Raw genomic sequence first — 25,201 nt, 5'->3', positions numbered from 1 at the left:
CGACCCTCCGTTCACTTCGGCCCACACAAAAAAATGACTCTCCATGCTCTTCTCCAATTTCGTCGGATTCTCGATGTTTCTCTCGGTTGCGCCTGAAAAGCTCTAGGCACCTGGTTGCCATTGGATTTTCATGTTGAATTTACGTAAAAAAAGTTTGTCCAATTTTGAGTTTTCAGCTCAACCTTTCGAAAGATTGCATGCATGAAGCTTATAGCTCATAGGAACAAGTTCACAAAAATCTGTAGCAATGAGCAACTTAAACGTCATGCGGGACATCGGTAAACGCTGCTTCCTCCAGCTGCGTGATAGAAAATTGGTTTTCGATGGCGGTGCTGTATGCAAAATCCCTTCTTTTGCAAATTGGCGCGAATGCCCACCGTGTGTTCGATATTATCATCAGCTGAGAAAACGGTCTCCGTCTTCGTTTACTTCTTCGAATTCTTCTTCTTCTTCGTCTTTTCTGAAGCTTGGGTTCGTGGGTTGGTATCTGCGGAAGCTCGAAACCCAGCCACTTGTTACAAAGAGCATAACATCATCACTCATTTTTGTTGCATCTGACTTGACTTCGCAGGTGAAAGGTTTTTGTTTTGGATCCTTAAAATTCCCACTGCTCTTTATTTTGGAGTTGTGATATGCTAATTTCAACTTGTATATATGTGTACTTTGTGATAACGCTGTGAATTTGTGGAAAGTGAAATGCTGCTTGTATTATTAATTATTTGATGTAAAATCCCTTCTTGAGCTTTTAAAAGCATTTTATGCTTTGAAATAAATGGTTCCCTAAAATGGCACTAAACTTTTAGTTAACCGACATTGAGTTGAATCTGAACTGTTCTGTTTATACATTTAAATTAGTTTCTGGCAGAGTTGTTGTAGGTTGGTGATTTGTTCACTCTAGAGCCAAATGTGCGTTTTGGTGTGTTAGGAGGGTGTTATTTGCGCATAGAATTTGTTTAATAATCACAGTATCGAAGCTTCAATCCCTTCCCTTAAGGCTGTGGGCTTGAGCTAATTTTATTCCCAATTTCATTTCGTGATTTTTCTAGTTTTTCTTGTGCGTTATACTCCCTTACTATCCTTAGAAGTTTTATGGACGAAGATTGAGGAGAAATTCTACTTTAGTCTGATCCTGTTTAGCACCCACTTGGGCGCGCATTTCAAAATCAGGTCTGTTTTCACATGCTATGTCTTTCTCTCCACTATTTCTTGCAAGTGTCTGGAGTAGATTTATGAAACTACTATTGTCTTCAGATCAATAATGCAATTCTTTTTTAACATTCAAACCTGTTTCCATTCATAATATTCATTGAGCCTGTGACTGTATAATTTGATTGCTTTTCTCTTCTTGTTATTCTTACAAACTGAAATTGAATACTTCTCTTTGGATTTCAATAATCTCAGATTTTCTTTAAATTAGTTTGGTTTTCCTTTGCTTCGCAACTACATATTCTCTGTTATGTGCAGTCTTTGAAATTTTTTCTCTCCACTCCAGAATGAGACAGATAAGATTGGTTTCCACCTAAGTTTTGATTACTGGCTATTAGTTTCTGTTTCTAGTTTTTTTGTTTTTCCAGACCAGGCCAGGGGTTGGTCTTAATCCCAACTATGAGGCTGAGGTGTAAAACTTTTTTCTCTTGTATAACATGAGGCAGATAAGACTTGTTTCCAGTATGCTTAAGTTTTAGATGATAGCGGCTACCAGTTTCTGTATCAAGTTTTTCCCCCCTTTTATGTTTCAACTGGGATTGGTGCCTTCCTTTCTGAAAATGTTAAATTCCAAGATTATTTGCTTAAGTAATCTATTTGAAATACATAAGCTTCTATTTTTGTTTGACATTAACAAATGAAAAGAAATGTATCCTTTATTTGAAATGCTTTTGCTACATTCTTGGTGACTGTTGTAAAAACTGAATTATTCCATATTTCATCAAATTGCAGAGGTAATTGTCTATTATCCTGGATTATGTTTTCTGATTAGAAAACATTCTTTCACTATTTGTCTTATTCTTGGCAGTCTTATATATCATAGTAATTATGCCTTTGCTAACTTGATGATTTGCGCATGCTAGACAATTACAATGCCATCTGCTTCTGCTTCTTATGATTTGAAAAGGACAATGCGCATGGCAACATATGCGTTGTTCATTTTGGGGCCATCGCAACATATGTGGTTTAACTTCTTGTCCAAGGCTTTCCCAAGACAGATGTTCCATCAACCTTGAAGAAAATTTTGATGGGGCAGGCTGTATTTGGTCCCGTCATCAATACTGTTTTCTTCTCCTATAACTCTGCCCTGCAAGGTGATTCAAACTTCCCCTTCCAAAATGTTGTCACTTTCCACTTTCTCATATATCTACAAACCTTCTAGCTTTTATAGTCTTTCACCAGCAAGGGATCTTAATCAATCAAGATATATTTTTTATATCCTATGGGTTTATGGGAGTCAGTGCTATAGTTGCATGAATAGATTTAGCCATTTCTGGTTTGTTTCACAGCTTTCCATTCAGATGTCTCATTAATGCTTATTTCTACACACTGGTTGCCTTTTATAAGCGGAGCCTTTTCAAGTCTGCTCATACAGTTTCTCCCTTCTCATTTTGTGGCTCACCGCCGAGTTATCTTGGAATCCTGATGTATAATTTGATGTCAATTTCAGGTGAAAATGGTTCTGAAATAGTTGCTAGGTTGAAGCGAGATCTGCTTCCAACACTTCTTGGCGGTGCTATGTTTTGGCCTGTCTGCGATTTTGTGACATTCAAGTTCATTCAAGTTCAGTTACAGGTTTGTATATGAGAAGCCAAGGTCCATCTGTGTTCAAAATTTTTGTTCTGTTTCAACTTTCAATTTGATATTAGTCATTAAACTCTTCTAGCTGCTCAACTAATGTAATATCTTTGTTGTACTAATTGTGCAGCCATTGATGAATAGTTCCTGCGCCTATGTGTGGACTATATATCTAACATACATGGCAAACCGATGAAGTGGCCATTTGGTTAGGGCCTGGATTTTCATGTTTTTCTTTTGCAGTCAATTCCTGGATTTTGATTTTAATCTTGCAGATCTCTACATCTAATATCCAATTATGGGTCCTCTCAATTTCAACGATCCATTTAGTGGTCAATTATGAATTTGAAAGGTTCAGATTTGATGAGAGCAGTCAAAAGCATTTCTGTTGCCCTTAATGACATTTTGTTTTGGGTTTTAAGGAGAGCAAAATGGAAAAGCAAAAATGATAACATACAAATAAAAAAGAAAACTACCATTTAGATTAAAACAATTTTGATCTCAGTTGTCTATATTCAATAATCGACCACTTTAGAGATCTTTTCAATTGAGAGGAGCTATGGTCTCTAATATCCTGGGGCACATTTTCATGAGTTGTAAGCTTGTAAATTCCTTTTTTAATGATGGGCCTAAATATAGTAGGAACCATGTTCTGTCTGAAATGTTTGTCCTTTTATTTTGAAAAATGTTTAGGAGGATCATGAATTGACCCAAACAGTATTAATTTTGCTGAGGTCCGATGCCCTTATGCTTCTTTGATGCCCTTCTCCGTCTCACTCATGCGTAGGTATTTTTTAGGAATTGTGATTCTTTTTCCTAATTTTTTATTAGAGCAAATTTTTAATCAGAAAATTTATAATTTTTTCCAGGTCAGCATGTTTTTTTCCTAGTCATCTAAATGAGTTTTACAGTGTTTTGGTAGGGTCTTACAGGGTTAAATCTACCACAACAAAATTAATATTATTTGCGCCATGTCATGATCCTTTTGAATATTTTTCAAAATATAGGAACTAATATCTCAATGGAGCAAATAAAAGGAACCAGAAACTATGAAATTAAATTATACGGACTGAAAATTAACTATATGGAGTGAAAACAATATGTTGTTAAAGTACAAGGACTAAGTGTCATTTTTCCTACATATGTATGTATGTATAACAAAAAAGAGGAAGGCCTCAAATCTCAATGTTAGGCATGCTTGATCTAAAACATGATATCCAGCTACTTATTCGTTTTCAGCTTTAACGATTTGAAAGAGTTCTGTTCTTACTAGACTTAATATTATTCCCTCTAAAATTGTTTAGCTTTGTTCTGAAACAATTGAAGTTGGTATTGGTGGATCAGTGTTTCTTGGCATAAAGCTATTGAATTTGGAATGAGAATCATGATGAAGAAAGGATAAATTGAAAGACAATTGTATTGTTTTGGTTTATGAAGTTTTTTTTTTTGGGGGGGGCCTTTTTTCCTCACAATATCTATTTATCTAGTGCTTTGGTCTTTTGAGCTTACCCTTCTAGAATCTCTGGGCTCCCTCAAAAATAAAAATAGCAAAAGCTTTACTATTACAAAAATACTTTACGAGAGCGCTTATTTTTGCCTCAAAACGCTTCCATATCTAACGCTCCTGTATATACAGGAGCACTTACAAAGTACTCTTATAGGTCACGTATATGAGAACGCTTTTATTAAGAGCGTCTCTGTAGGGTTATTTTGATGGAATGAAAAAATTAAAACATACGAGAGTGCTCTTAAAAAAGTGCTCCTGCAAGATGTATGTAGGAATGCCCTTAGAAAGAGCCCTCCTGTATGGTGTCATACAGGAGTGCTCTAAAGAAGAGAACTCTTTTATGGTCCCTTACAAGAGAGCTCTTATAAAGAGGCCCCCCGTGCGGCTTCGTTTTGGGAGTGCTCCTATATGTTTTTAATTTTTTTTTATATTTTTACATATCATGTGCAGCTCATTACAAATGACAGTTATTCCATAACAAATTAATAATATAAAAAATAATCCAGCAACAATAAAATTAAACATTAAAAGTATATACAATTAAAGAACTTAAAATTAAAATAGACTAAGATCAAATTTCTACCTTGTCCAATCTCTAACTAGTCTAGTTAATTAATTAATAAAACTTTTAATTTTTTTAACATTAAATGTTATCTATGACAAACAACTAATTATATATTTTGACCACTCCTCAATTACATCTTCTATGTGCTCCATGGTTAAATGTAAAGATTTTGCTTCAGCAAAATACTATAAGAAAAATTAACATATAGTTAATTATTTATGTTATATGTAAGGCATGAATGTAATTTTGAAACACTTATATTTAGCAAAATGATCAATTCTTATTGTGTAATTATTTTTTTTATAAACTTCAACATATAGTAACCACACTCCCATTTTTTTATTTTTGTAGGTATCTATAAAAACAATAAATTAAGATGTAATTATCTAAACATGTTAGAGACAAAATAGAGCTAATTAATATTTTAGAGATCAAGATATGATCTACATATCAAATTTGAAGAAAATTTGGCAGAGCTTTCCTTATATCTTGGATGTTTTAGAATTTTTTAAAATTCTACACCAAACCAAAACAGCATATTTAGAATAACAAACATAAAATATTAATCGAACAATCATTCATATACATACCAAACATGTTTTGATAAGCAAATAATACAAACATCTCTTGCATTTTCCCTTGCTCTTTGGTGCCAGCTCTTCTCTTAACCATACTAACTAAATCCATCATTGTATTAATACCATTCTTGCTTTTTCTTGAAATGTGGAGTAATGTGCCATTAAGACTATTACAAACATTCTTTTCAATATGCATTGTATAAAAGAAATGCTTCACATCTAGGGACTTCTAGTATGACAACTCAAATAAGATGGACTTTGTTTTCCAGCCATTTGTAGCAAACCTATTTGCAAATGGTTTTCTAAATTTGATATTTAAATCTTTAACCTTTTCAAAGAGTTGCTCACTAGTTAAAGGCAAAGGAACTCTACCCTTCTTTGAGTGGCTATTGAAGGCCTTTTTCAACTGTCGATAATGATATACTTGAGGCAAAAAATCGATGACTCATAAAGATGTTTTTCCTACAATGTTCCAATCGCACTAAAACAAGTGTACTCTTTACATACAAGGCATGCATCTCGCCCTTTGATACTATATCCTGATAGGTTTTTATAGGCAAGAAAGTCATTTATAGTGCCAAACAACATAACTTGCATGATGAATCGTTCCTCCCTGTGCCTATCATATAACTCCACACTTGTCTCCCACAATAGTTTCAAATCTTCAATCAACGAAATTAAATACACATCTATATCATTTCTTGGTTGTTGAGGCCTAAAAATTAACAATGACTGCATTATAAATTTATATTTCATGCATAACCATGGAAAGAAGTTATAGATCATCAAAATTATCGATCATGTACTATGAGTACTACTTTGCATACCATGAGGGTTCATTTTATCAGTGTCTAAATTAAGGTGCAAGTTTTTATCTTCATCCCCAAACTCGGGATACATAAAATCAAACTTTTTTATTGAGGAGAATTTACAGGATGCCATAGCTTGCCATATTTAATTCTCTCATCAACATGCCATGTTAAGTGCTTGGCATCTTCTGCAATATTGTACAGGCATTTGAATCTTCATATGATTGGAAAATAACATAATGCTTTTGTCAGACTACACCCATTTCTCTTGTACCGTGACGCATCACATTTTAGACAATTATCTAAAATTGAATACGTATTTCAAAAGAGGACACAATCATTGGGATATGTATGTATCTTCTCATAATTTATCCCAATAAAAAATAGCACCTTTTTAGCTTCGTAAGTATTAGGTTGAAGCTCATTGTACTCTGGCAACATCTCATACAAAAGTTCAAGTAAATCTGTGAAACTCTTATCACTCCATCCATTAGCCACTTTTAATTTGTATAATTTCAAAACAACTGACAATTTTGTGAACTTTTTGCTACTGGGGTACGATGGTTTATTCGCATTACTCTTCAATCTCTCAAACATCTCAAGACAATCCTTAAGATCCTCTTTAACTATATCAATTATCTCGTCAAGATGGTTAACATAATCTATCCCACTATCACAATTAAATGATGTGTAGCTCACATTATCCCTCTAATCACTGGCATAATTCCTTGTCTCTCCATGCATGGTCCAATAGGTGTAAGTTGGATCAATCTCATTACATAATAAATGATCTTATAATTCTATTCGTTTTACTTGTCTTCCATAGCAACATTTTAAACAAGGGCATATGACTTCACAGGGGTCTTGATTATGAGAAAATGCAAACTCAATGAACTCATCTACTCCATCTCAATATTCTTTAGACAATCGATTAGTCGACATACATTACGATCCATATCACTAACATAATTATAAAAATTCAAAAAACAAAGATAAAAAATTTAGAATATATTTTTTAAAATTCGGTAGAATCCCCCCTAAAAGTGACACATCCCAAATAATCAAATTCAATAATTCAATATATCAATTCATAAAAAAAAATTTATAGCATAATGTAACAAATATCTATCAAACAATTCAACATATAGCACTTAACTAACATAAAGTAAATTTCAATATAAGCACATCCAAATTTATTTACATAACAACTCAATCATATAACAATTATAATTAACTTCAAGTTCAATTTTAGCCAACAAGAGAGCAATTTAATGTCTGAAAAAACAAAGTCATAGAGTATTATCATCAAACCTATATTATTATTAGTAATATATATAACAACTTATTAAAATCACTATATAATTATATAATTTTTAAAAAATTTACAACTAACCTCGCAAGTAATTTCGGACGGCAGCAACTAATGATGGCAAATGTTTCAGATTTCAGTGACGCAACCTAGCAGAAGATTCCGGCGCACAAAAGATTCCAGTAAGCAGAAGATTCTCGTGCAATTGCGGCAATTGAACATAATGATTCTAATGCAATTTCAAACAGGGACGGATGGCCGAACGCGTTTTACAACGTGAAGCAGCTGTTGGTGACACGTACGGCGGTCGATAGCGATAGGAACGACTGCGGTAGTAGCTATGGAAGGCGAGGACGACGTCACTAGCAGTGGGCGATGGCAGGAAGGGAGAGACGAAGCTACAAGGGTTTTGAGAGAAAATGGTGTTGACTTGAGTGTGTCACCCAAAATCTGTGTTACTGACTAAAATTTTTTCTTTTAAAATGATAAGCCTTTAGGAGCGCTTATAATATAAGCCCTCCTAAAGGAACTTATAGGAGCACTCACGGCATAAGCGTTCTTATAGGTAAATATAGGAGTGTTTTTGTTAAAAGTGTTTCTATAGGTTATTATTTTATAAATTTTTTTAAAGAATTTATAGGAATGCTTTAGTATAAAGCGCTTTTATAAATGATTATTTTTTTTAATTTTTTTTATAAATCTATAGGAGTGTTTATAGGTTACTATTTTTTAATTTTTTTTTAGAAACTTATAAGAGTGCTTTTTAATAAAGCATTCCTATATGTCATGTCCTTTGAGAGTGCTTTATTAAAAAGCACTCCCATATGTCCTGCCTATATGTTTCGGAGCACTTTTTTGCATGTGTTTTGAAATAAACGTTCCTAAAAATATATTTTGTTATGATATTTGATGAGTAAATTGAATTAGTTTTGAGTCCATGATTCATTTTCCATTCTTCTTATATAACATGGAGGCGTGTGGATACCCAAACAATAGCGAAACTTTGTCGTCCAATGTTTCTATGTCCTGTCTATATGTTTCGAAGCACTTTTTTGCATATGCGTTTTGAAATAAGCGCTTCTAAAAATATATTTTGTTATAGTATTTGATGAGTAAATTGAATTAGTTTTGAGTCTATAATTTATTTTCCATTCTTCGTATATAACATGGAGGCGTGTGGATACCCAAACAATAGTGAAACTTTGTCGTCCAATGTTTTTAGTTCTCCTAATGTGACCACTCCTTCAATATTGTTTTCTCTTTGATTTTGCAAGTGCATGGAATGTGACAAATATTGAAGTGAGTAAAGTATTTTTCTCACAGAAATTTGAATTAGAAATACGATCATTCAAAAAATGTCACAATTTCAATTAAGTTGGGAAAACACAATTATATGGACAACTTTGATATTGCAAATTATATTAAAACTAGAGAATGAAGAGAAGCATATGATTCTTAAATTTTAAGATTGATATGAGGCCTAAGATTATTTATCCCTTTGCATTTCATAATAAATTACCTCCTCTCAAAGACTTTTTTTTTAAATGAAAATAAGTCCTAATATAGGTTTTAATAAAATAATTGAACAAGCTCTCTTAAGTCATGAACAAGTTTTTTAATTTCATTAATTTCTTAATCTCTTATTATAATTAATAAAATTTAATTTTAAGTTTCAACTTTAATATGGTTATACAAGATTAGCAAGTATATTTATATATTTACTAGCAAAATATCCATGATCGTCATGTAAACTTTAAGTTCTTGCATTATTTTATCATTATTCTACACTCAAGCTAGTCATTTCAAGTATTACTTGAATGAACATAACATCTAAATGATACTCAGTTACTTACAAATAAAGTAAATACTTATAAATTATTAATTAATCACAAAAAGAGAGGAGAAAACTAGTGTTAACAAATACAAGGATTCAAATTAATTTTAAAGCAAAGTGTTTAACTACTTATAATCATCTACAAGTTACAGATTTACAAATTATTTGATTCCATATTTGATTTCAAGAGAGGAAAGGGAGCAAAAATAGAAAAACTAAGAGAATAAAACTGCAATCATCTTCAAGTTTTCATTCCTTCGCTTCAAGCTTGTTCAAGGCCAAAATCTTAGTACAACTAAGCTCTCAAAGTATGTTCAAGTTGGAGAATGCTTTCCAAGTTTAACCAGCAGCAAATATATAACCAACCCTAATTTCTTCAACTAATTAAAGTGCATTGTTTTGCTATCAGTGTCTAGTTACAACTTTACTTTTATTTCGTACACTTTTCCCATGTGGCATGACTATTAATCATTTCACCTCAATTCTTCGTCTTAATACCTTCCAAAAGCATCATCAAAGGATTACAAATGCTTCCAACCTAACCCTACATTAAAATAGCATAAATTAAGCCCAAAAATACCAAAATAAAACTATGTGTAAACCTAAAGTGAGATGTATATTTTTCTAATTTAGATAATCAAAATAAATACAATTATTTCAAAATTTATTAAAATTCAAGAAAAATGTGCTAGAATGACATGAAAGTTTAGAGGTTAATAAATATACTTTGAAATCGTGGAACTCGAATAATTTTCAGGCATTCCTGTCTCTAGAAACCTGCCTTGATGCTAAAATGGTATGAAACTTAAAGAAAAGAGATAAAACACTTTCACATAAAAAGACAATTACTTTCAATAATCTACATTAACTACACACATTAACATTGCCATATATAAATAGGTTATTCGGCTTCTACGTTTCAGGATTAGAAAGAATAATCAATAAAACAGCTTTAATGACCAAGTTGCTAGATCATGGCAAATTAGAGCCACAAAACGTCAAAACACAGAAGCAACCCAAAATTGAATATTATTGTATTTTTACGCGTAATCATGCTAATCTCAAAGCCTCTCAAACTACACCCACCACTCATATTTTCATTTTGAAAATGTCTTTGTCTACAACTAAAATATTGTTAAAATATTGATTTTATTATTGAAAATGTAACTCATTAAAAAAATATTTTCCGAAATATAACTTCTATTTTGAACCTAACAATTGCCTTAAAATAGCAATCAATCTATTTATACTAAGGCTTCATTGAAATATCACGATTTCATTTTTTTTTTATAAACATTCAAGGTAGATGTTTGTCTTCAAGATAAGTGTAACTTTATGTATGCGTATGTTAATATTCAAGGTTGATGGATAGCTTGATTCTTAATTATAATAAAATTTATATTTTTGTGTTGATCATATTAAAAGATTATTTTAGGGTTTGTCGTATTCATGAAACTATAAGAATAAGGAGAAAAATATTAGGGAGAATTTCAAATAAAGAACCAGGAATGTGATTTAATTATTAGTGGATTTCAAAAAATTTTGAAATTTCAATTCAGTTCATAGGGATAAAAATAAAAATAATTTTAATTATAAAAAGACTAAAGTACCCTTCACTTGTCATGCAAAATCATTAGTTTTTAATTTTCTTACTTCACTTATTAATTTATTAATATTGTAAATTACATCTATTGGTTAGACCAACAATAACATTAATTGTTAATTTGCTAACTTTTTACTTATTAATTTACTAACATCAGTTGTAAATTATAAGATCTATTAGTAATATATAATTAATGTTAGTAAATTATAAGACCTGTTAGTAATTTATTATTGATATTAGTAAATTAATAAGTAAAGTTAGTAATTTAACAACTAATGTTGCTTCTTATGATTAAATAACTGATATCAAATCTTATATAATTATTTAATAAGTGAAGTAAGAAAATTAACAACTAATGATTCTGCATAACAAGTGAAGGGTATTTTGATCTTTTTACAGTTAAAAATATTTTTACTTTTATTACCCTAGACTGAGCTGAAGTTTTAAAATTTTTTAAGACCCACTAATAATTAAGTCACATCTCAAGTTATTATTTGAAATTCTTCCAAACTATTAGGTAACTGGTGACATATACCTCTCGTAGTCAACAATATAATATAATTCACTTGATAAAATTAAAGCGAACGACGGACAATTATATACATGTATGTTAACATAGGTCCGTCGCTTTAATATTATTAAATTTATCTCATGAATCTATAATAATTCTATGATAATTGGAAAATCGAATTTCTCAAGATAAATTCAATGATTGAAAAGAATCTTGGCTGTTGCTATCTTTGAAATATCCAATAAATCAATATCTCGGTTTTTTTAATTAAACAAATAGTTGACCGTATCGCAATTTCAAATTGGCTTTAGCATATTTATTTATTAAGCCTTATTATGGTTATTCGTAATATTGGTTTATCATTGAAAATGTAACTCATTAAAAAAATATTTTCTGATAATATAATTTCGATTTTGAACCTAACGATTGGGTTTAAAACAGTAAGTATTCAATTTATTGTAGGCTTTGTTGAAATATGACGATTTCATTTTTATTATAAACATTTAATATGAGTATAACTTTGTATCCGTGCGCTATTATTGAAGGTTTATGAATAATTTGACACTTAGTTAATTAATTATATATAATAAATATCATGTTAATGTTGATAATATTAAATGATTATTTTGGGATTTCTCGTATTGATGAAACTATAAAAATAAGGCGAAGATAAAAAGTGACAGGTGACATGTACCTCTGGTAACCACCACTTACATGATACACTTTTTTTTTTTGGCCAAATACATAATACACTTGACTAAAGCGAAAGATGAACAGTTAATTAATATGTGACCTTTGCTTTTAATATATATTATTAAATTTAACTAACGAATCTATACTTCTAAACTAATTTGTGTATTTGTACCCAAAATTCTTAATTTAAATTGGAATGTGTTGCGAGATAAATTTAATGATTGAAAAGAATCTTAGCTGTTTGTCACAACCTTTGTTTAAATATATGAGAACCTATAAGATTGTGAAATTTTTGGAGACTTCCAAGATAGCAGAGAAAATTTTAGAACTTTCAAGAAGGATTCAGTATATTCTAGAATATTTTAGCAGCATCTAGAATAATCTAAAATTATTTAGAAAAATCTAGAAAGATCTAGAAATTTTTAGAAGGTTCTAAAAACTTTTGGAGAAATGTGGAGATATTTAGAATATTCTAGGATATTCTAAAATATTTTGCATATATCTTGAAGGTTATTCTCTAGAAATATGCTTATAAATATCTAAATATTTATTGTAGATATTTTTATAGAATACTCTAGATGATGAATGTAAACTGTAAAATTAGATTGATTTTCTACCGTCCATCAAGAAGGTGAGAATTTTTTTAGAGAAAAGGAGGAGGCTTATAAATATCCCCACAACTCTCAATTGTAAACAAGAAAAGCAAGCATATCAAGAAAGCTCTCAAGTTCATTCACTCAAACTCTCTACTCTCTACTTGTGTGACTAGTCCTCTTAAGTTTCTTTATCTACTTTGTGGGTTCGCTGACTTAGCAAAGATCAAGAGGTTGATTAAGTTAAGGCCGACACAGTTCAAGGAAAAGAAAGTTCCAAAGCCATGACTTGTTGCTTTCTTTGAAATATCAAATAAATCAATAACCCTTAAAGAAAAAATAATAGAAAAATTTATTTAAATTATGTAAATAATACATTAGACCCATGAAAATGGCATAATTTTTTTGGAGCCCTAAGGGATGTTTTTGTCCTTAGGAAATTATAAGAAATGACACTTTTGCCCTTTATTCAAATTAAAAAAATTTACAAATTTTCATTCACAATTTTTGTTCATATATTAACAACTTTTGTTTCTAAATTCGCAATAATTTTAACAGCTATTCACAAAGTCATGATCTACAAGTCTTTATGCATTAGGTGTTGAAAATTTGTAACTTTTCATTTATAACTTTTATTTTTATCTTAATAACTCTTGTTTCTAAATTTGCAACAATTTAATAATTATTTGCAAGTCCTGATCTGCAGGTCTTGATATGCATTAGGTGTTGAACATTCATAGCTTTTCATTCACAACTTTTTTTCCTATATTAAAAGCTTTTATTTCTAAATTTGTAATAAATCAATAGCTATTCACAAGTCCTGATCTACAAGTTCTGATATGCATCAAGTGTTTAACATTCACAACTTTGCATTCACAATTTTTGTTCCTATATTAATAAGTTTTGTTTGTAAATTTACAATATTTCAATAGTCATTTGCAACTTCGCATATGCAGGTCCTAATATGCATCAGATATTAAAAATTTATAACTTTTCATTTATAACTTTTGTTCCTATATTAACAACTTTTGTCCCTAGATTTGGAATAATGTAACAAGGAATTATAATTTATTAGTACCCTTTGTAAATTGACTAAATTAGCAAAAATGAATTACCACTTTAATCCAAGAAATAACAACTTCTATTAATTTAAATGACAAGAAAACCTTAAAAAGTGACAACTATCTAAAGTTTTGTTGTCAATTACATGATCTACAAGTCATATCAAAATGTACTCTGCAATCCTTTTGACAAAAATATATGAAGAGTTGAATCTTCTAGTGTCATCCCTTCTCTAATTATTTTTATCCTCACACTTCCCTATCATATTGTATTGTACTTTCAATATTTTTAACAAAATGTCCCCTTATGTGAAAATAACAAAATGATTTCTTTCCAAAACTAAAAGCCAAAGAAGCCATGTCTCATGCCAACTTTAAACAAATCCCCTTCATCATGTCTATTTCCCAAACATCATAATCACATATTTGTTATGTTTTATTCAATAACAACTATTCTTCTTATATTCACACTTTTATATTAATTATTCACAATTTTGGTTTATGCATTTATAATATAACTGAAAATGATATATCATTTATCATTTATCTATGGGTAAGCATCCATACTCCCATAAAGCAGAAAAAATAAAGACACCAATCATTTACGCATATTAAACTACATAAACTTCAACTAACACTATGGGAGGAGAAATTTTCAAGGAGAAGAAGAAATTTACCCACGTATAGCACATCTAACAAAGGAAGAATGATTGCTTACATATACTCACGTACAATAACTCAACAAAACAAATCACCTATGTACAGAAACTCAAAAAGAAATAAAATAGATGAGAAGGAGAAGGAGGCGGACTATAAGAAGAGCACGAAGGAGAGAAGAAGAGAAGAACGAGAAGACGAAGTAGAAGCAAGAACATGCAAAGAATGAACCTCCATTGAGGCTTGAGATTTTTGTTTTATTTGAAGGCAATTTAGTCATTTCTTTTAATTTCCTAATGAAAGAAACATCTCATGGGGCTCTAGAGAAATTATATTATTTATAGGATTACTATATCATTTACATAATTTAAATGAATTTTTTCATCAATTTTTCCCCAAAAAAAAAGTTGTCTGCATCGCAATTTCAAGGCTTTAGTGTATTTATTTAGCCTTTGACTTCCTATATTTGTCGGTTTTGGATTTTTATAATTATTATGTGACTATATCTATTCTTACAAACTTTTTTCTGTTCTACAGCTAAAGGTGAGTGCTAACCAAGAAATGAATGAATTTAGATGGCTTCCCATAATCAGCCCTTAAATGATGAACATTCAAAAGAATTGACCCAGCTTTTCATATTTGAAACCAAACCATGAACTTGTTCTTATCCATCAAGAAACATCCACAGTACGTAAACTTATTCAACTTTGACTCGTTATCCATAAGTATATTGCAATTTCTGCTATAAGCTAACCTGAAACAACAAACTATTTGATACAGCAGCTAGTTTCTGATGACCAAGTAACAAGTTTGTCCGAAAGAACATTTCGATAATGACCTGGCAACATCAAAGCGAGTAATAAGCTAAAGGCTAAAATAATACAACCTTCATCCCAATTTATAAGATACTTTTGAGAAAGATTTAGTATTCCAAATTATAAAATAATGTTTTATTAATTATGTTTTTTTTCAATATTACTTTTCTCATTATTCTCTCTCTCTATTATTCTTTTACAAATGGAGTATTAAAAGAAGGATATTTTTAAAAGTTTGTTTATATCTTTTTGAAATAAATAAAATTATAAAATGTATTTAATGAGTTCTATTGATTTGTATGATTTTGTCTAAAAATATTTTATAAATTAGGATGGAAGGAATACTCTAATTTCATTATATTTTTCATTTAATATTATTTTTCATAGGTTAAAAAATGCAATAAATATGTAAAATATGACAAACTTCACCAAATTAAATTTTCCCACATTTATTTTGTCATTAAAATCATGTAGGGAGTATTACAATTTCTCCAACGGTAAAACAAGAAAAACACATTAAATGTTGTGTGTGTGTGTGTGTTTTTTTTTAAGAATATAGTTTTCTAATTGCATAAATAGCTAGCTAGTGACGAAGACCTGGCAATTCGAAGATCGTAGGGAATGGCTATTATATGACATTTATTGCGAAGATAGTAACAATTATCCACATGATTTCTAGGTGCTACGTACCACGGCCATCATACACGCATGTCTCAATTTAAATCAAGCACCATCAGATACATATATTCATGCATGAAATATGGGATTAAAGGGAATTTATCCTAAAATTTTTTTGCCAGGTACAACCAGTATCTTGAACTTTTAATTAGTACAATGTTACTTTAGAAGTTTTAAAAGTGATTTAATGTCACCACATAGTAACATTTGACCAATGTTGACTGTTATTTTGAGATCAATTTAATGGGCAATTTCATCCCTAAAGTTTTTCTAAATGAATAATTAGTATTTTAAATATTTGACTGGTGTAATGTATCATATTAGAAGAATGATCCAACAACATATTATAACCCCAAACAGAAGAAGATTTAAGGTTGAATTATATTAAAAATTTGTCAAAATAAAGGAGTATAAAATTTTGTAAAGATTAAAATGTATAATTACAACAAAAAATTACTTGAAGATTTAAACAAAATAAATTGATGAAAGGCGTGGAAGGAAGGGAGATTAAGCGTGTAGTGTGCATAGGAGAGGAACGTCTCCTTTTTTCTATCACGTTTTTCTCTTCACTTTCCTAATCATAACTATATATGTAAATATGACTTAAACAAATTTATTTAATGTAGTGATATCAATAGTTATGTTGAACAGTTGTCACGAGTCCCACATTAAGGAGCCTCACAAGTAGTGTGGGGTTTATAAGTTCAAGGGACTCTTTATCCTAATAGGCTAGTCTTTTAGAATAGATTCTCCCTTTGGGTCTGTTTTTGTTACATTGAATCTTTTATTAAGAGATCAATGTCACGAAAAGAGTTACCCACGGAGGGTTTATAAATTTAAGGAACTCTCTTTGTTAATAAGTTAATCTTTTAAGATGGATTCTCCTTTTAAACTTGTATTTGTTACAGTAGTGTATGGAAAATGATGATAAGAATAGAGAGGCTCCTCTGCCACCACTAGGGGAGTTGAGCTACATAGGTGAAAATTACAGTTTATGCCTCGAGTTTTTAAAACTTTTTTACTTTATGTATAAATTTATGTTTTTTTATTAATTTTTAATCCAGTTCTTTTGAACGAGAGCTAATTCCTGATTGGGTTACGTTGACTGGACTCATGGATGTGATTTAATTTTTAAAACATTAGTGTTGTTCATAAATAATTTTATTGTGTTTATTCTCACTTCACTTTATTACTTAGCTTTAATCTATATTTATATCACACATATAAACACTGTCATATATGAATAGATTATTTAACTCAACAATTAGTTAGGACTTGAAAGAATATTCAAAATAATAGCTTTAATGACCAAGTATTTAGTTCATGGCAAATTAAAGCCGCAAAAACCAAAAGCAACAAAAAAAAATTGAATATTGTTATATTCTTACGAGTAAATAGTATGTGTGTTACTATTCAAGGTTTAGGAATAACTTGACACTTAATTAATTATAATAAATATTATATTAATATTGATCATATTAAAAGATTTAATGATTATTTTTGGATAAGGCGAAAATAAAAGGTGACAAGTGACATATGCCTCTGGTAATCAACACATATATAATACACTTGACTAAAGCGAAAGATGAACAAATATAATTAATATATGTCCTTCGCTTTTAATATTATTAAATTTAACTAACGAATCTATAATACTAAGCTAATTAATATATTTGTACGCCAAATTCTTAATTCAAATTGAAACGTGTTACGAGATAAATGTAATGATTGAAAAGAATCTTGGCTGTTGCTCCTTTGGAATATTAACTTTTTTTTTAAGAAAAAAAGTTGACCGTATCGCAATTTTAAAGCTTTAGTATATTTATTTAGCCTTTGACTTTCTATATTTGTAGGTTTTGGATTTTCATAATTTATTATGTAACTATATCAATTCTTACAAGTTTTTTTCTGTTCTACTATACACCTGATTTTTTTTTTGGGGGGGGGTGTGGAGTGAGTGCTAATTAAGAAATGAATGAATTTAGCTGGCTTCACATAATCAGCCCATAAATGAAGAAACATTCAAAGGAGTTGACCCAGCTTTTCATATTTTAAACCAAACCATGAACTTGTTCTTATATCCATTAAGAAACATCCACAGTATGTAAACTTCTTCAACTTTGACTCGTTATCCACAATTATATTGCAATTTCCACTGTAAGCTAACCTGAAACAACAAACTATTTGATAGAGCAGCTAGTTTCTGTGATGACCAAGTGACAAGTTTTATCAGAAAGAATATTTCAATAAAGACCTGGCAATATATAATTCAAAGACTTGGCCAAAATAATAAAGGCGAAAAGAACAAGCCACACAATTTGAAAAGTAGTCTTACGCGTAACCATCGTGTTCATGTCAAAGCCTCTCACAAAACTACATATATATATATATATATATATACCTGCATGTATGGCCACCATCTTCAAACGTCAATCAAACACAAACATATCCACTTATATCAAGCCTTTCCTCAAGAAAGAGACATATATCAAGCTTTTCTCTTCAAGCTCCCAACATAAGCATTGATCAGCAGGACGAGAGCAATTTCTTGAAGCGACAAATAGCATCATAAAAATTACTGATCTATGGAGACCAACTCTTCAAGAGTTTCCATGAAAATTTCAGTAACATTCCTCTTACAAATATTAGGAGTTTTGTTCCTCAACAACCTCCTCGTTTCTCATGCACTAAGGCATTATACTTTTGAGGTACGTATGTTTCATTATGATAATACTTCAGTTTACTATATATGTTGAAATACTCCTAACTCTCAAAAATATAATGAGATTATATAGAATACAATATAAACATGTTAACTTGCATCTCATGGCCCTTGTGTTTGATTCAATGCAGGTGAAAGAAGCATGTTACACAAGACTTTGTAGCTCCAAGAACATATTGACAGTAAATGGGCAATTTCCAGGACCAACCTTGTACGTTACCAAAGGCGAAACCATAATTGTTGATGTCTACAACCGAGCCAACGAGAGCATCACCATCCACTGGTACGTTAATCAGATATAAACCAAAGACTCCCACACTTTTTTTAATTCTCTATCAGTTAACATAATGCTAAGCTTCAACTAATTTGTTTGAACCTTAACTTTGAAATTTAATTTACCTATCTTTCACAGGCATGGAGTGAACCAACCAAGATATCCATGGTCAGACGGCCCCGAATTTATCACTCAATGTCCCATAAAACCAGGTCACAAGTTTAGCCAGAAGGTCATATTCTCTGAAGAGGAAGGCACTCTGTGGTGGCACGCTCACAGTGACTATTCTCGAGCCACAGTTCATGGCGCTATTGTCATCAAGCCTAAGCCAGGAACTACCTATCCATTCTCGAAACCTCATGCAGAAGTTCCCATTATATTGGGTATTTATTTGAGAACTAGACTTCAGACTCATATATTCGCTCTCAAGTTTTTCAAGACATACAAGTGATATTAATTATATATGTGACGTGTAAAAAAATGCAGGAGAATGGTGGAAACAAGATATTGTTCAGGTTTACAATGACTTTCGTAGAAGTGGAGGAGACCCCGTGTTGTCTGATGCTTACACCATTAATGGCCAACCTGGTGACCTTTACCCATGCTCAAATTCTGGTAAATATTATATATAATTGCTTCTTGATTAACTTTATCTCTATGTGTTGATTCTCTTCTTATGCCAGTAGAAGTTAATAATTTGTAATATAATATTTGTTATTTTCTATTCATGTCAGAAACATTCAAGCTGAACGTTCGACATGGCAAAACCTACCTCCTTCGAATTGTCAATGCTGCACTGGAACAAGTCCTATTCTTTGGCATTGCATACCATAAACTGACAGTGGTAGGGACAGATGGAAGCTACATCAAGCCAGTGGAAACAGATTACATCACTATCTCACCTGGTCAAACTATGGATGTCTTGCTTGAAGCAAACCAACCAATAGGTCGCTACTACATGGCTGCTAAGGCTTATTCCAGTTCTGCTAATAATGTCTCATTTAACCCCTCAAACACCACTGCTATCCTTCAATACAAACGAAGCAGGTACATTTCAACCTCACCAGTCCCTTCCATGCCCTTGCTTCCAAACTCAAACGACACTGTTGCCTCCACCAAGCTCTTGAGCCAGTTTAGAAGCTTAGCAGACAAGAATCACCCCATTGATGTGCCATTAGAAATAAGCACCAGGCTTTTCTACACAGTCTCTGTCAACACGTTACCATGTCAGAATGGTTCAACATGCACCGACAATATAAACTTAGCAGACAGTAATCCGGATCGTCTCGCTGCTAGTATGAACAATATAAGCTTCAAATTGCCTGCTGGTGCTAACATTTTGCAGGCTTATTATAACAACGTTAGTGGTGTTTATGGAGACAAGTTTCCTGACACACCGCCGTTGAAGTTTGATTTTACAGGCAATGATTTGCCTCAATTCTTGTGGACTCCATCGGTGGACACGGAGGTGAAGGTGCTTGAGTATGGGTCCACGGTGGAGCTTGTTCTTCAGGGAACTAATGTGCTTGCCGGAACAGAACATCCTATTCACTTGCATGGATATAGTTTCTATGTGGTGGGTTGGGGATTTGGGAATTTTGATAAAGACAAGGATCCTTGGAATTACAATCTTGTTGATCCTCCATTTCAAAATACTGTGACCATACCCAAAAATGGCTGGGTCACCATAAGATTCACCGCTAAAAATCCAGGTATATATATTTTACATGCATTCACTCCACAGGAAATATTTGAATTCTTCCAAAAGATTATATTTTTAGATCTTATACATTGATTCAATTTGGTGTGGATATGCAGGTGTATGGTTCATGCATTGTCATTTAGAGCGTCATGTGACGTGGGGAATGGCTATGACTTTCATCGTGAAGAATGGTAACAATCCAGACGAACAGATGCTACCACCGCCACTGGACAAGCCCAAATGTTGATTTCAATTTCCCAAGGATATAGACCATGGAAATTCGTTTAACATATTCTTGTATTCTTTTTATTCATAATCTCTTCATTCATTCTTTTGTTCTTTATTAATTGTATAATTTTCAGTGTCTTGTATGATGCTTGTCTTTTTTGAATAGTTTGAAATAAAATCATTGCTCCGTATTTTTATGTTAAGAAAAGGAAAGTAGCTGGCGAGAATGTACAGTTTTTCTTTTTAAGATATTCTTGTATTGTTTTTGTTCATAATGTCTTCATTCTTTATTCTATAATTGTGAAATCTGCGAAGTCTTGTATGATTCTATTTTTTTTTTTGAAATGCTTTGAAATAAAGTCATTGTGTTGAATTTTTTTTTTTTAAAACGAAGGAAGAATTTATGCCTTTTCTTTTGTTTTGTGCTTAGCAACTTAATGGTTTAAATAAATTGAATTACAAGAGCTTATATGTATCCTAACAAGTCAAAAGAGTGGTTACAACAATATTGACAAAGTATCCATCATGAGATCTTTACTCTTTCTAAAAACCGAAATCAAACACAAATCCTCAACGTATTAGAACCCAATCAGGTTTCAATAACTTGAATTATAAAGTTAGAATAAATAATAAGATAAATTTATTATATTTTATATTTCCGCTTTACTGGGGTATTGTGGCATAGTGGAATTTTTCTTGGTATTTAATTAGCAGCCCTTGTTTTCGAAACCATGGACGAGGCAGGCAGGAATTTTGATTTACTCTAGGCTGTGGCGAAATTACTGTTATACCCTCCACCTTAATCGGATCTTCTTCAATCCTTTTAGCATTTTCGACGAGAGAGAGGTTGAAATTTTTTCGTTCCAGTAGCTTCGAACATCCCTGTTCATAGTCTTCGTCTTCGTCTTCGTCAACTATCTCATCGCCGGTGACAGCAGTGTTCTTGTCGTTGCCGTTGCAGAGTCGTCTTCCCTGTTCTCTATTCTGTCTCCTCCATTCACAGTTGCGTCGTTGCTGGCGGGTGGGAGCTGAATCACCAGAACTGAGGTGCTACTCGTGAGTCTTTATGCTACTTGGTCTGGCTTTGTTGGCTCTGTTCTCCTTTCCTTTCATGTGTCGTGCCATATTTCCCTCCCTTGTTCAGCCATAAGTTCTGACTTCTTCCCTTCTCCATCATTGTTAACCTAAGGTATAGAAGCTTCAAGTCCTCTTCACTCCTGGCCTGCTGTATGTGGTTGAATGTTTAATTATTGACATTTTTAGCCTTCCTTGCGTTGCTGTGCTTGATCGAGTAGTGAGGAGAAATTGATTTAAATTGAAATTCTAGTATTAAGTGTCTGAGGAAGATGGATAGATTTAATTTCCTTTGGGTTTAAAGTTCCTTCTGTTGAATGACTATGACTGGAGCATTGGATTATTTCAAATGCGGACGTTAGAAAACTTTGGAAAATGAAATTGAGGAAAGGGAAGTTTGGTATTAATTTAAGAGTGAAGAATGATTAATCGGAAGATAATTATTCTTATTAATACTTTAGATTAACAAATTGATATTAAGTGAATTTATTTGGATACTTACATGCTCATGAATTAAAGAAGGGATTAACTACCTTATGTTGCTTTAATTATTTGTGATTGTTGAAACCTAAAAATTTTAGTGTATTTATATGACTTCAATTTCTCATTTTGCGAAAATCAAATTGATATTAGGGTGCCTCTGCAACTCATGACTCCCCTTCTTCATTATAATGTTCTCGTCTCTCTCTCCCCCCTCTCCTCTCTCTCCTTCTTTGCCAGTGCCTTTACCAACTTCTCTCCCTCCTTTTATCTTCAACAGCCACACTCTCTCTCTCTTCCCACCTTCTCTAGTTTGAAAAAACTCCTAACGATGTACGCTCCTCCAATCTTCACCATGTATTCACTGTCTCCTATGGGTGGCCATGGCTCCAACCTCCGATGAGCTTATTGAGTGCAATGACAACCTCCAACCTCCTATGAGCTTACTGAGTGCACTGATAACCTCTAATCTCCAATCTTTTCTCCTTGATTTTACATGAAATCATATAGTTAAAAGTTAGTCAACAAGTCATTCTCTGATGTCATTTCCGACCACAGCTTCGTTTGCGAGTGGCATATTCCTGAATGTAATCAATGAGAGAAGAGAGAGCTTGCTGGTGATGTGTACAGGAGAGTGTGAGTCCCCAATGGTGGTGCCGAGTGAGAAGTGGGTGTTGCTAAGTAAGGACACAATGAAGATTGATGAAATGGACCTGGAATTGGCGGTGATCAGGTACTAGGTTGGTCACATACTTGGATTGAGTCACTTGGTAATAGAGGAGGCCATTATGTACTCCAATTTCTCCTTCCTTGTTTGCCCTCTATGGTGCCTCTTTTCAACGAGGTATTCTTGAGCCTTGAGGCTCTTGCTACTGGTGCCACCGCGAATGACTGTCTTTCCTTGCCTAGCCCTCTAGTTAAGCTTAGTTCATTGGTGAAGCTCCTTTCATCCTCGTTTGAGTTGCCAGGTTGGGATTAGAGTTTTAAATTTTTCTTTGTGACTTGAAGAAGAAAGTCATGGCAGGGAGGAGAAAGAGGAGAGAGGTTGACAAAAGGGAAGGGATAGATGAGATGAGATGAGATGAGAGTCGGGGGGTTGAGGAGCAAAAACTATATAATAAAAAAATATAGAGTGAGTCCCACATTATATTTTATTTTTAAAAAATATTAAGAAAAGTCTAGTGAGCAAAAAATAGGGTCCATTAACAGATTTGTTAGCCCCCTTAACAGTAAGAGCATTGAGTAACAAAATTTTAAAGTTGAGAGATATAAATAATCCATAGTTGAGTTTAGGATTATTTGTGACTCTTCATGTTGTGATAACCCTTATAAAATAAATTAATATATATATATATATATATGATAATTTGTTTACGTTTGTTTATATTAAATCTTTAGACAATTATGCTAATAGAGGAAGCTGATGTAGTGGTAGTTGTGCTGGATTACTTCCATTTGGTCCCAAGTTTGAACTGTAGTGAGCCTATAGGAATTCTTTTTTTTTCCTTTGCTGATTTGCCTTGTAAAATCACCAAACTATCCTTATTACAATAAGATCTTTTTAAACTCTTCCTTCATTCTTCGGCGAGGATTCTGGAGCAAAGAGAGAGAGAGAGAGAGTCGGTGGAGAGAGAGCAAGAGGGATCTTAGGTCTAAAAATTTCATTTCCTTCGTCTCCAGCAGTCATTGGATCTTAGTGATTATAGAGGTTTTGTCCACTGTTGCCGGTTGATTGGGTTATGGCTTCCTTCTTCCCTACTGTGACGTCGTTGGTGTGCATGCGGGCCTTGAACTGCAACTTGCTCCCTCTTCTGTTCTTGGTGCTATTAAAGAGCATGCTGAACCTTCTCTTTCTTCCTTCTCTAAATCCTTGCTGTTTTCTTTTCAGTTTCAGCCGCTACTACTGCCAGTATGCTTGTTCCTACTCTATCTGTGATGCACACAAAATGTTTCACTGCAAGTGTATGGGTCAAAGTGCAATATAGTAGTGCGTCAAGGTCGATCCCACAAGGAATCAAGCAAAATAGCAATTAGACAATAAAGTTTCTATTTTTGTTCACGTTAAGCAAAACCAATTAGAAGCAATTGATTAAGCAAAAATTAAAAAGTAAAATGAATAAAATGCAATGAAATTCCTAATCCAACAACCACAAATGTCCAATGCAACCTAGAGTCACTAATCCCTTACTAGCTTCATAGATCTTGCTTTTTACTCAATTAATTAATTTTAATGCTAATTTTGTTAATCTAGAGCATTAATGGCTATAAAGGTCTTTCGAACCTCAATAATCCTCTCTCAAATTAATTATGTTATTTCTAACAAAATTATTCAAGAGGCAACTTGAATTCCAATTCATTCTAATTTGATTATATGAGGCAATTAGTTATATTTCTATTCTAATTACAAATTAGATCATAGTCTAATCTTATATTACTCAATTTAAAGGTGTAAATGAGATTCCCCTTTGTCAAGGAAAACCAACACCCAAATTTATATTTAATGATGGCCAAACATTAAATAGATAAATTAATGCAAGATTGAACAACCAAAATTAACATTAAGCATAACCAATGGGTAAAAACAAGTTCTAATCCACTAACAAGTTTATAGTTACTCTAGGTCAAATGTGTTCAGCCAATAACAACTATTAAAACAGCATGAACCAATAATATTCAGCAAAAGATACATCAAAATGTAGAGAAAAGGGAGAAAAAGCTTAGGAA

General features: G+C 32.1%; 2 protein-coding genes across 2 annotated transcripts; both read left to right on the top strand.

Moving 5' to 3' along the window:
• Window positions 1–33: 33 nt before the first annotated feature.
• Window positions 34–3,560, top strand: LOC129291747 (uncharacterized). Its single transcript, XM_054929270.1, is given in 5 exon segments — window positions 34–571; window positions 2,070–2,187; window positions 2,190–2,300; window positions 2,657–2,781; window positions 2,915–3,560. Coding segments are annotated over 5 exon segments (744 nt in total). The 5' UTR covers window positions 34–247; the 3' UTR covers window positions 2,981–3,560.
• Window positions 3,561–18,437: 14,877 nt separating this feature from the next.
• Window positions 18,438–21,198, top strand: LOC129295107 (laccase-15-like). Its single transcript, XM_054933588.1, has 6 exons — window positions 18,438–18,705; window positions 18,851–19,002; window positions 19,132–19,376; window positions 19,480–19,608; window positions 19,728–20,705; window positions 20,812–21,198. The coding sequence occupies exons 1-6, from the start codon at window positions 18,583–18,585 to the stop codon at window positions 20,940–20,942; spliced, it is 1,758 nt and encodes a 585-aa protein (XP_054789563.1). The 5' UTR covers window positions 18,438–18,582; the 3' UTR covers window positions 20,943–21,198.
• Window positions 21,199–25,201: the final 4,003 nt, after the last annotated feature.

Source organism: Prosopis cineraria, unplaced genomic scaffold (genome assembly GCF_029017545.1).
Source record: "Prosopis cineraria cultivar Desert tree isolate PC_DT_omini unplaced genomic scaffold, ASM2901754v1 PC1, whole genome shotgun sequence".
In the NCBI taxonomy this organism is placed as follows: Eukaryota; Viridiplantae; Streptophyta; class Magnoliopsida; order Fabales; family Fabaceae; genus Prosopis; species Prosopis cineraria.
This window is presented reverse-complemented; position numbering and strand designations above follow the sequence as displayed.

What these genes read in the sequence shown, in the direction of transcription:
- LOC129295107 (XM_054933588.1), top strand. Translation starts at nt 18,583, where the DNA reads ATGGAGACCAACTCTTCAAGAGTTTCCATGAAAATTTCAGTAACATTC. An exon ending in TAAGGCATTATACTTTTGAG is followed by an intron (nt 18,706 to 18,850) that starts GTACGTATGTTT and finishes GATTCAATGCAG; the next exon opens with GTGAAAGAAGCATGTTACAC. An exon ending in ATTCACCGCTAAAAATCCAG is followed by an intron (nt 20,706 to 20,811) that starts GTATATATATTT and finishes GTGGATATGCAG; the next exon opens with GTGTATGGTTCATGCATTGT.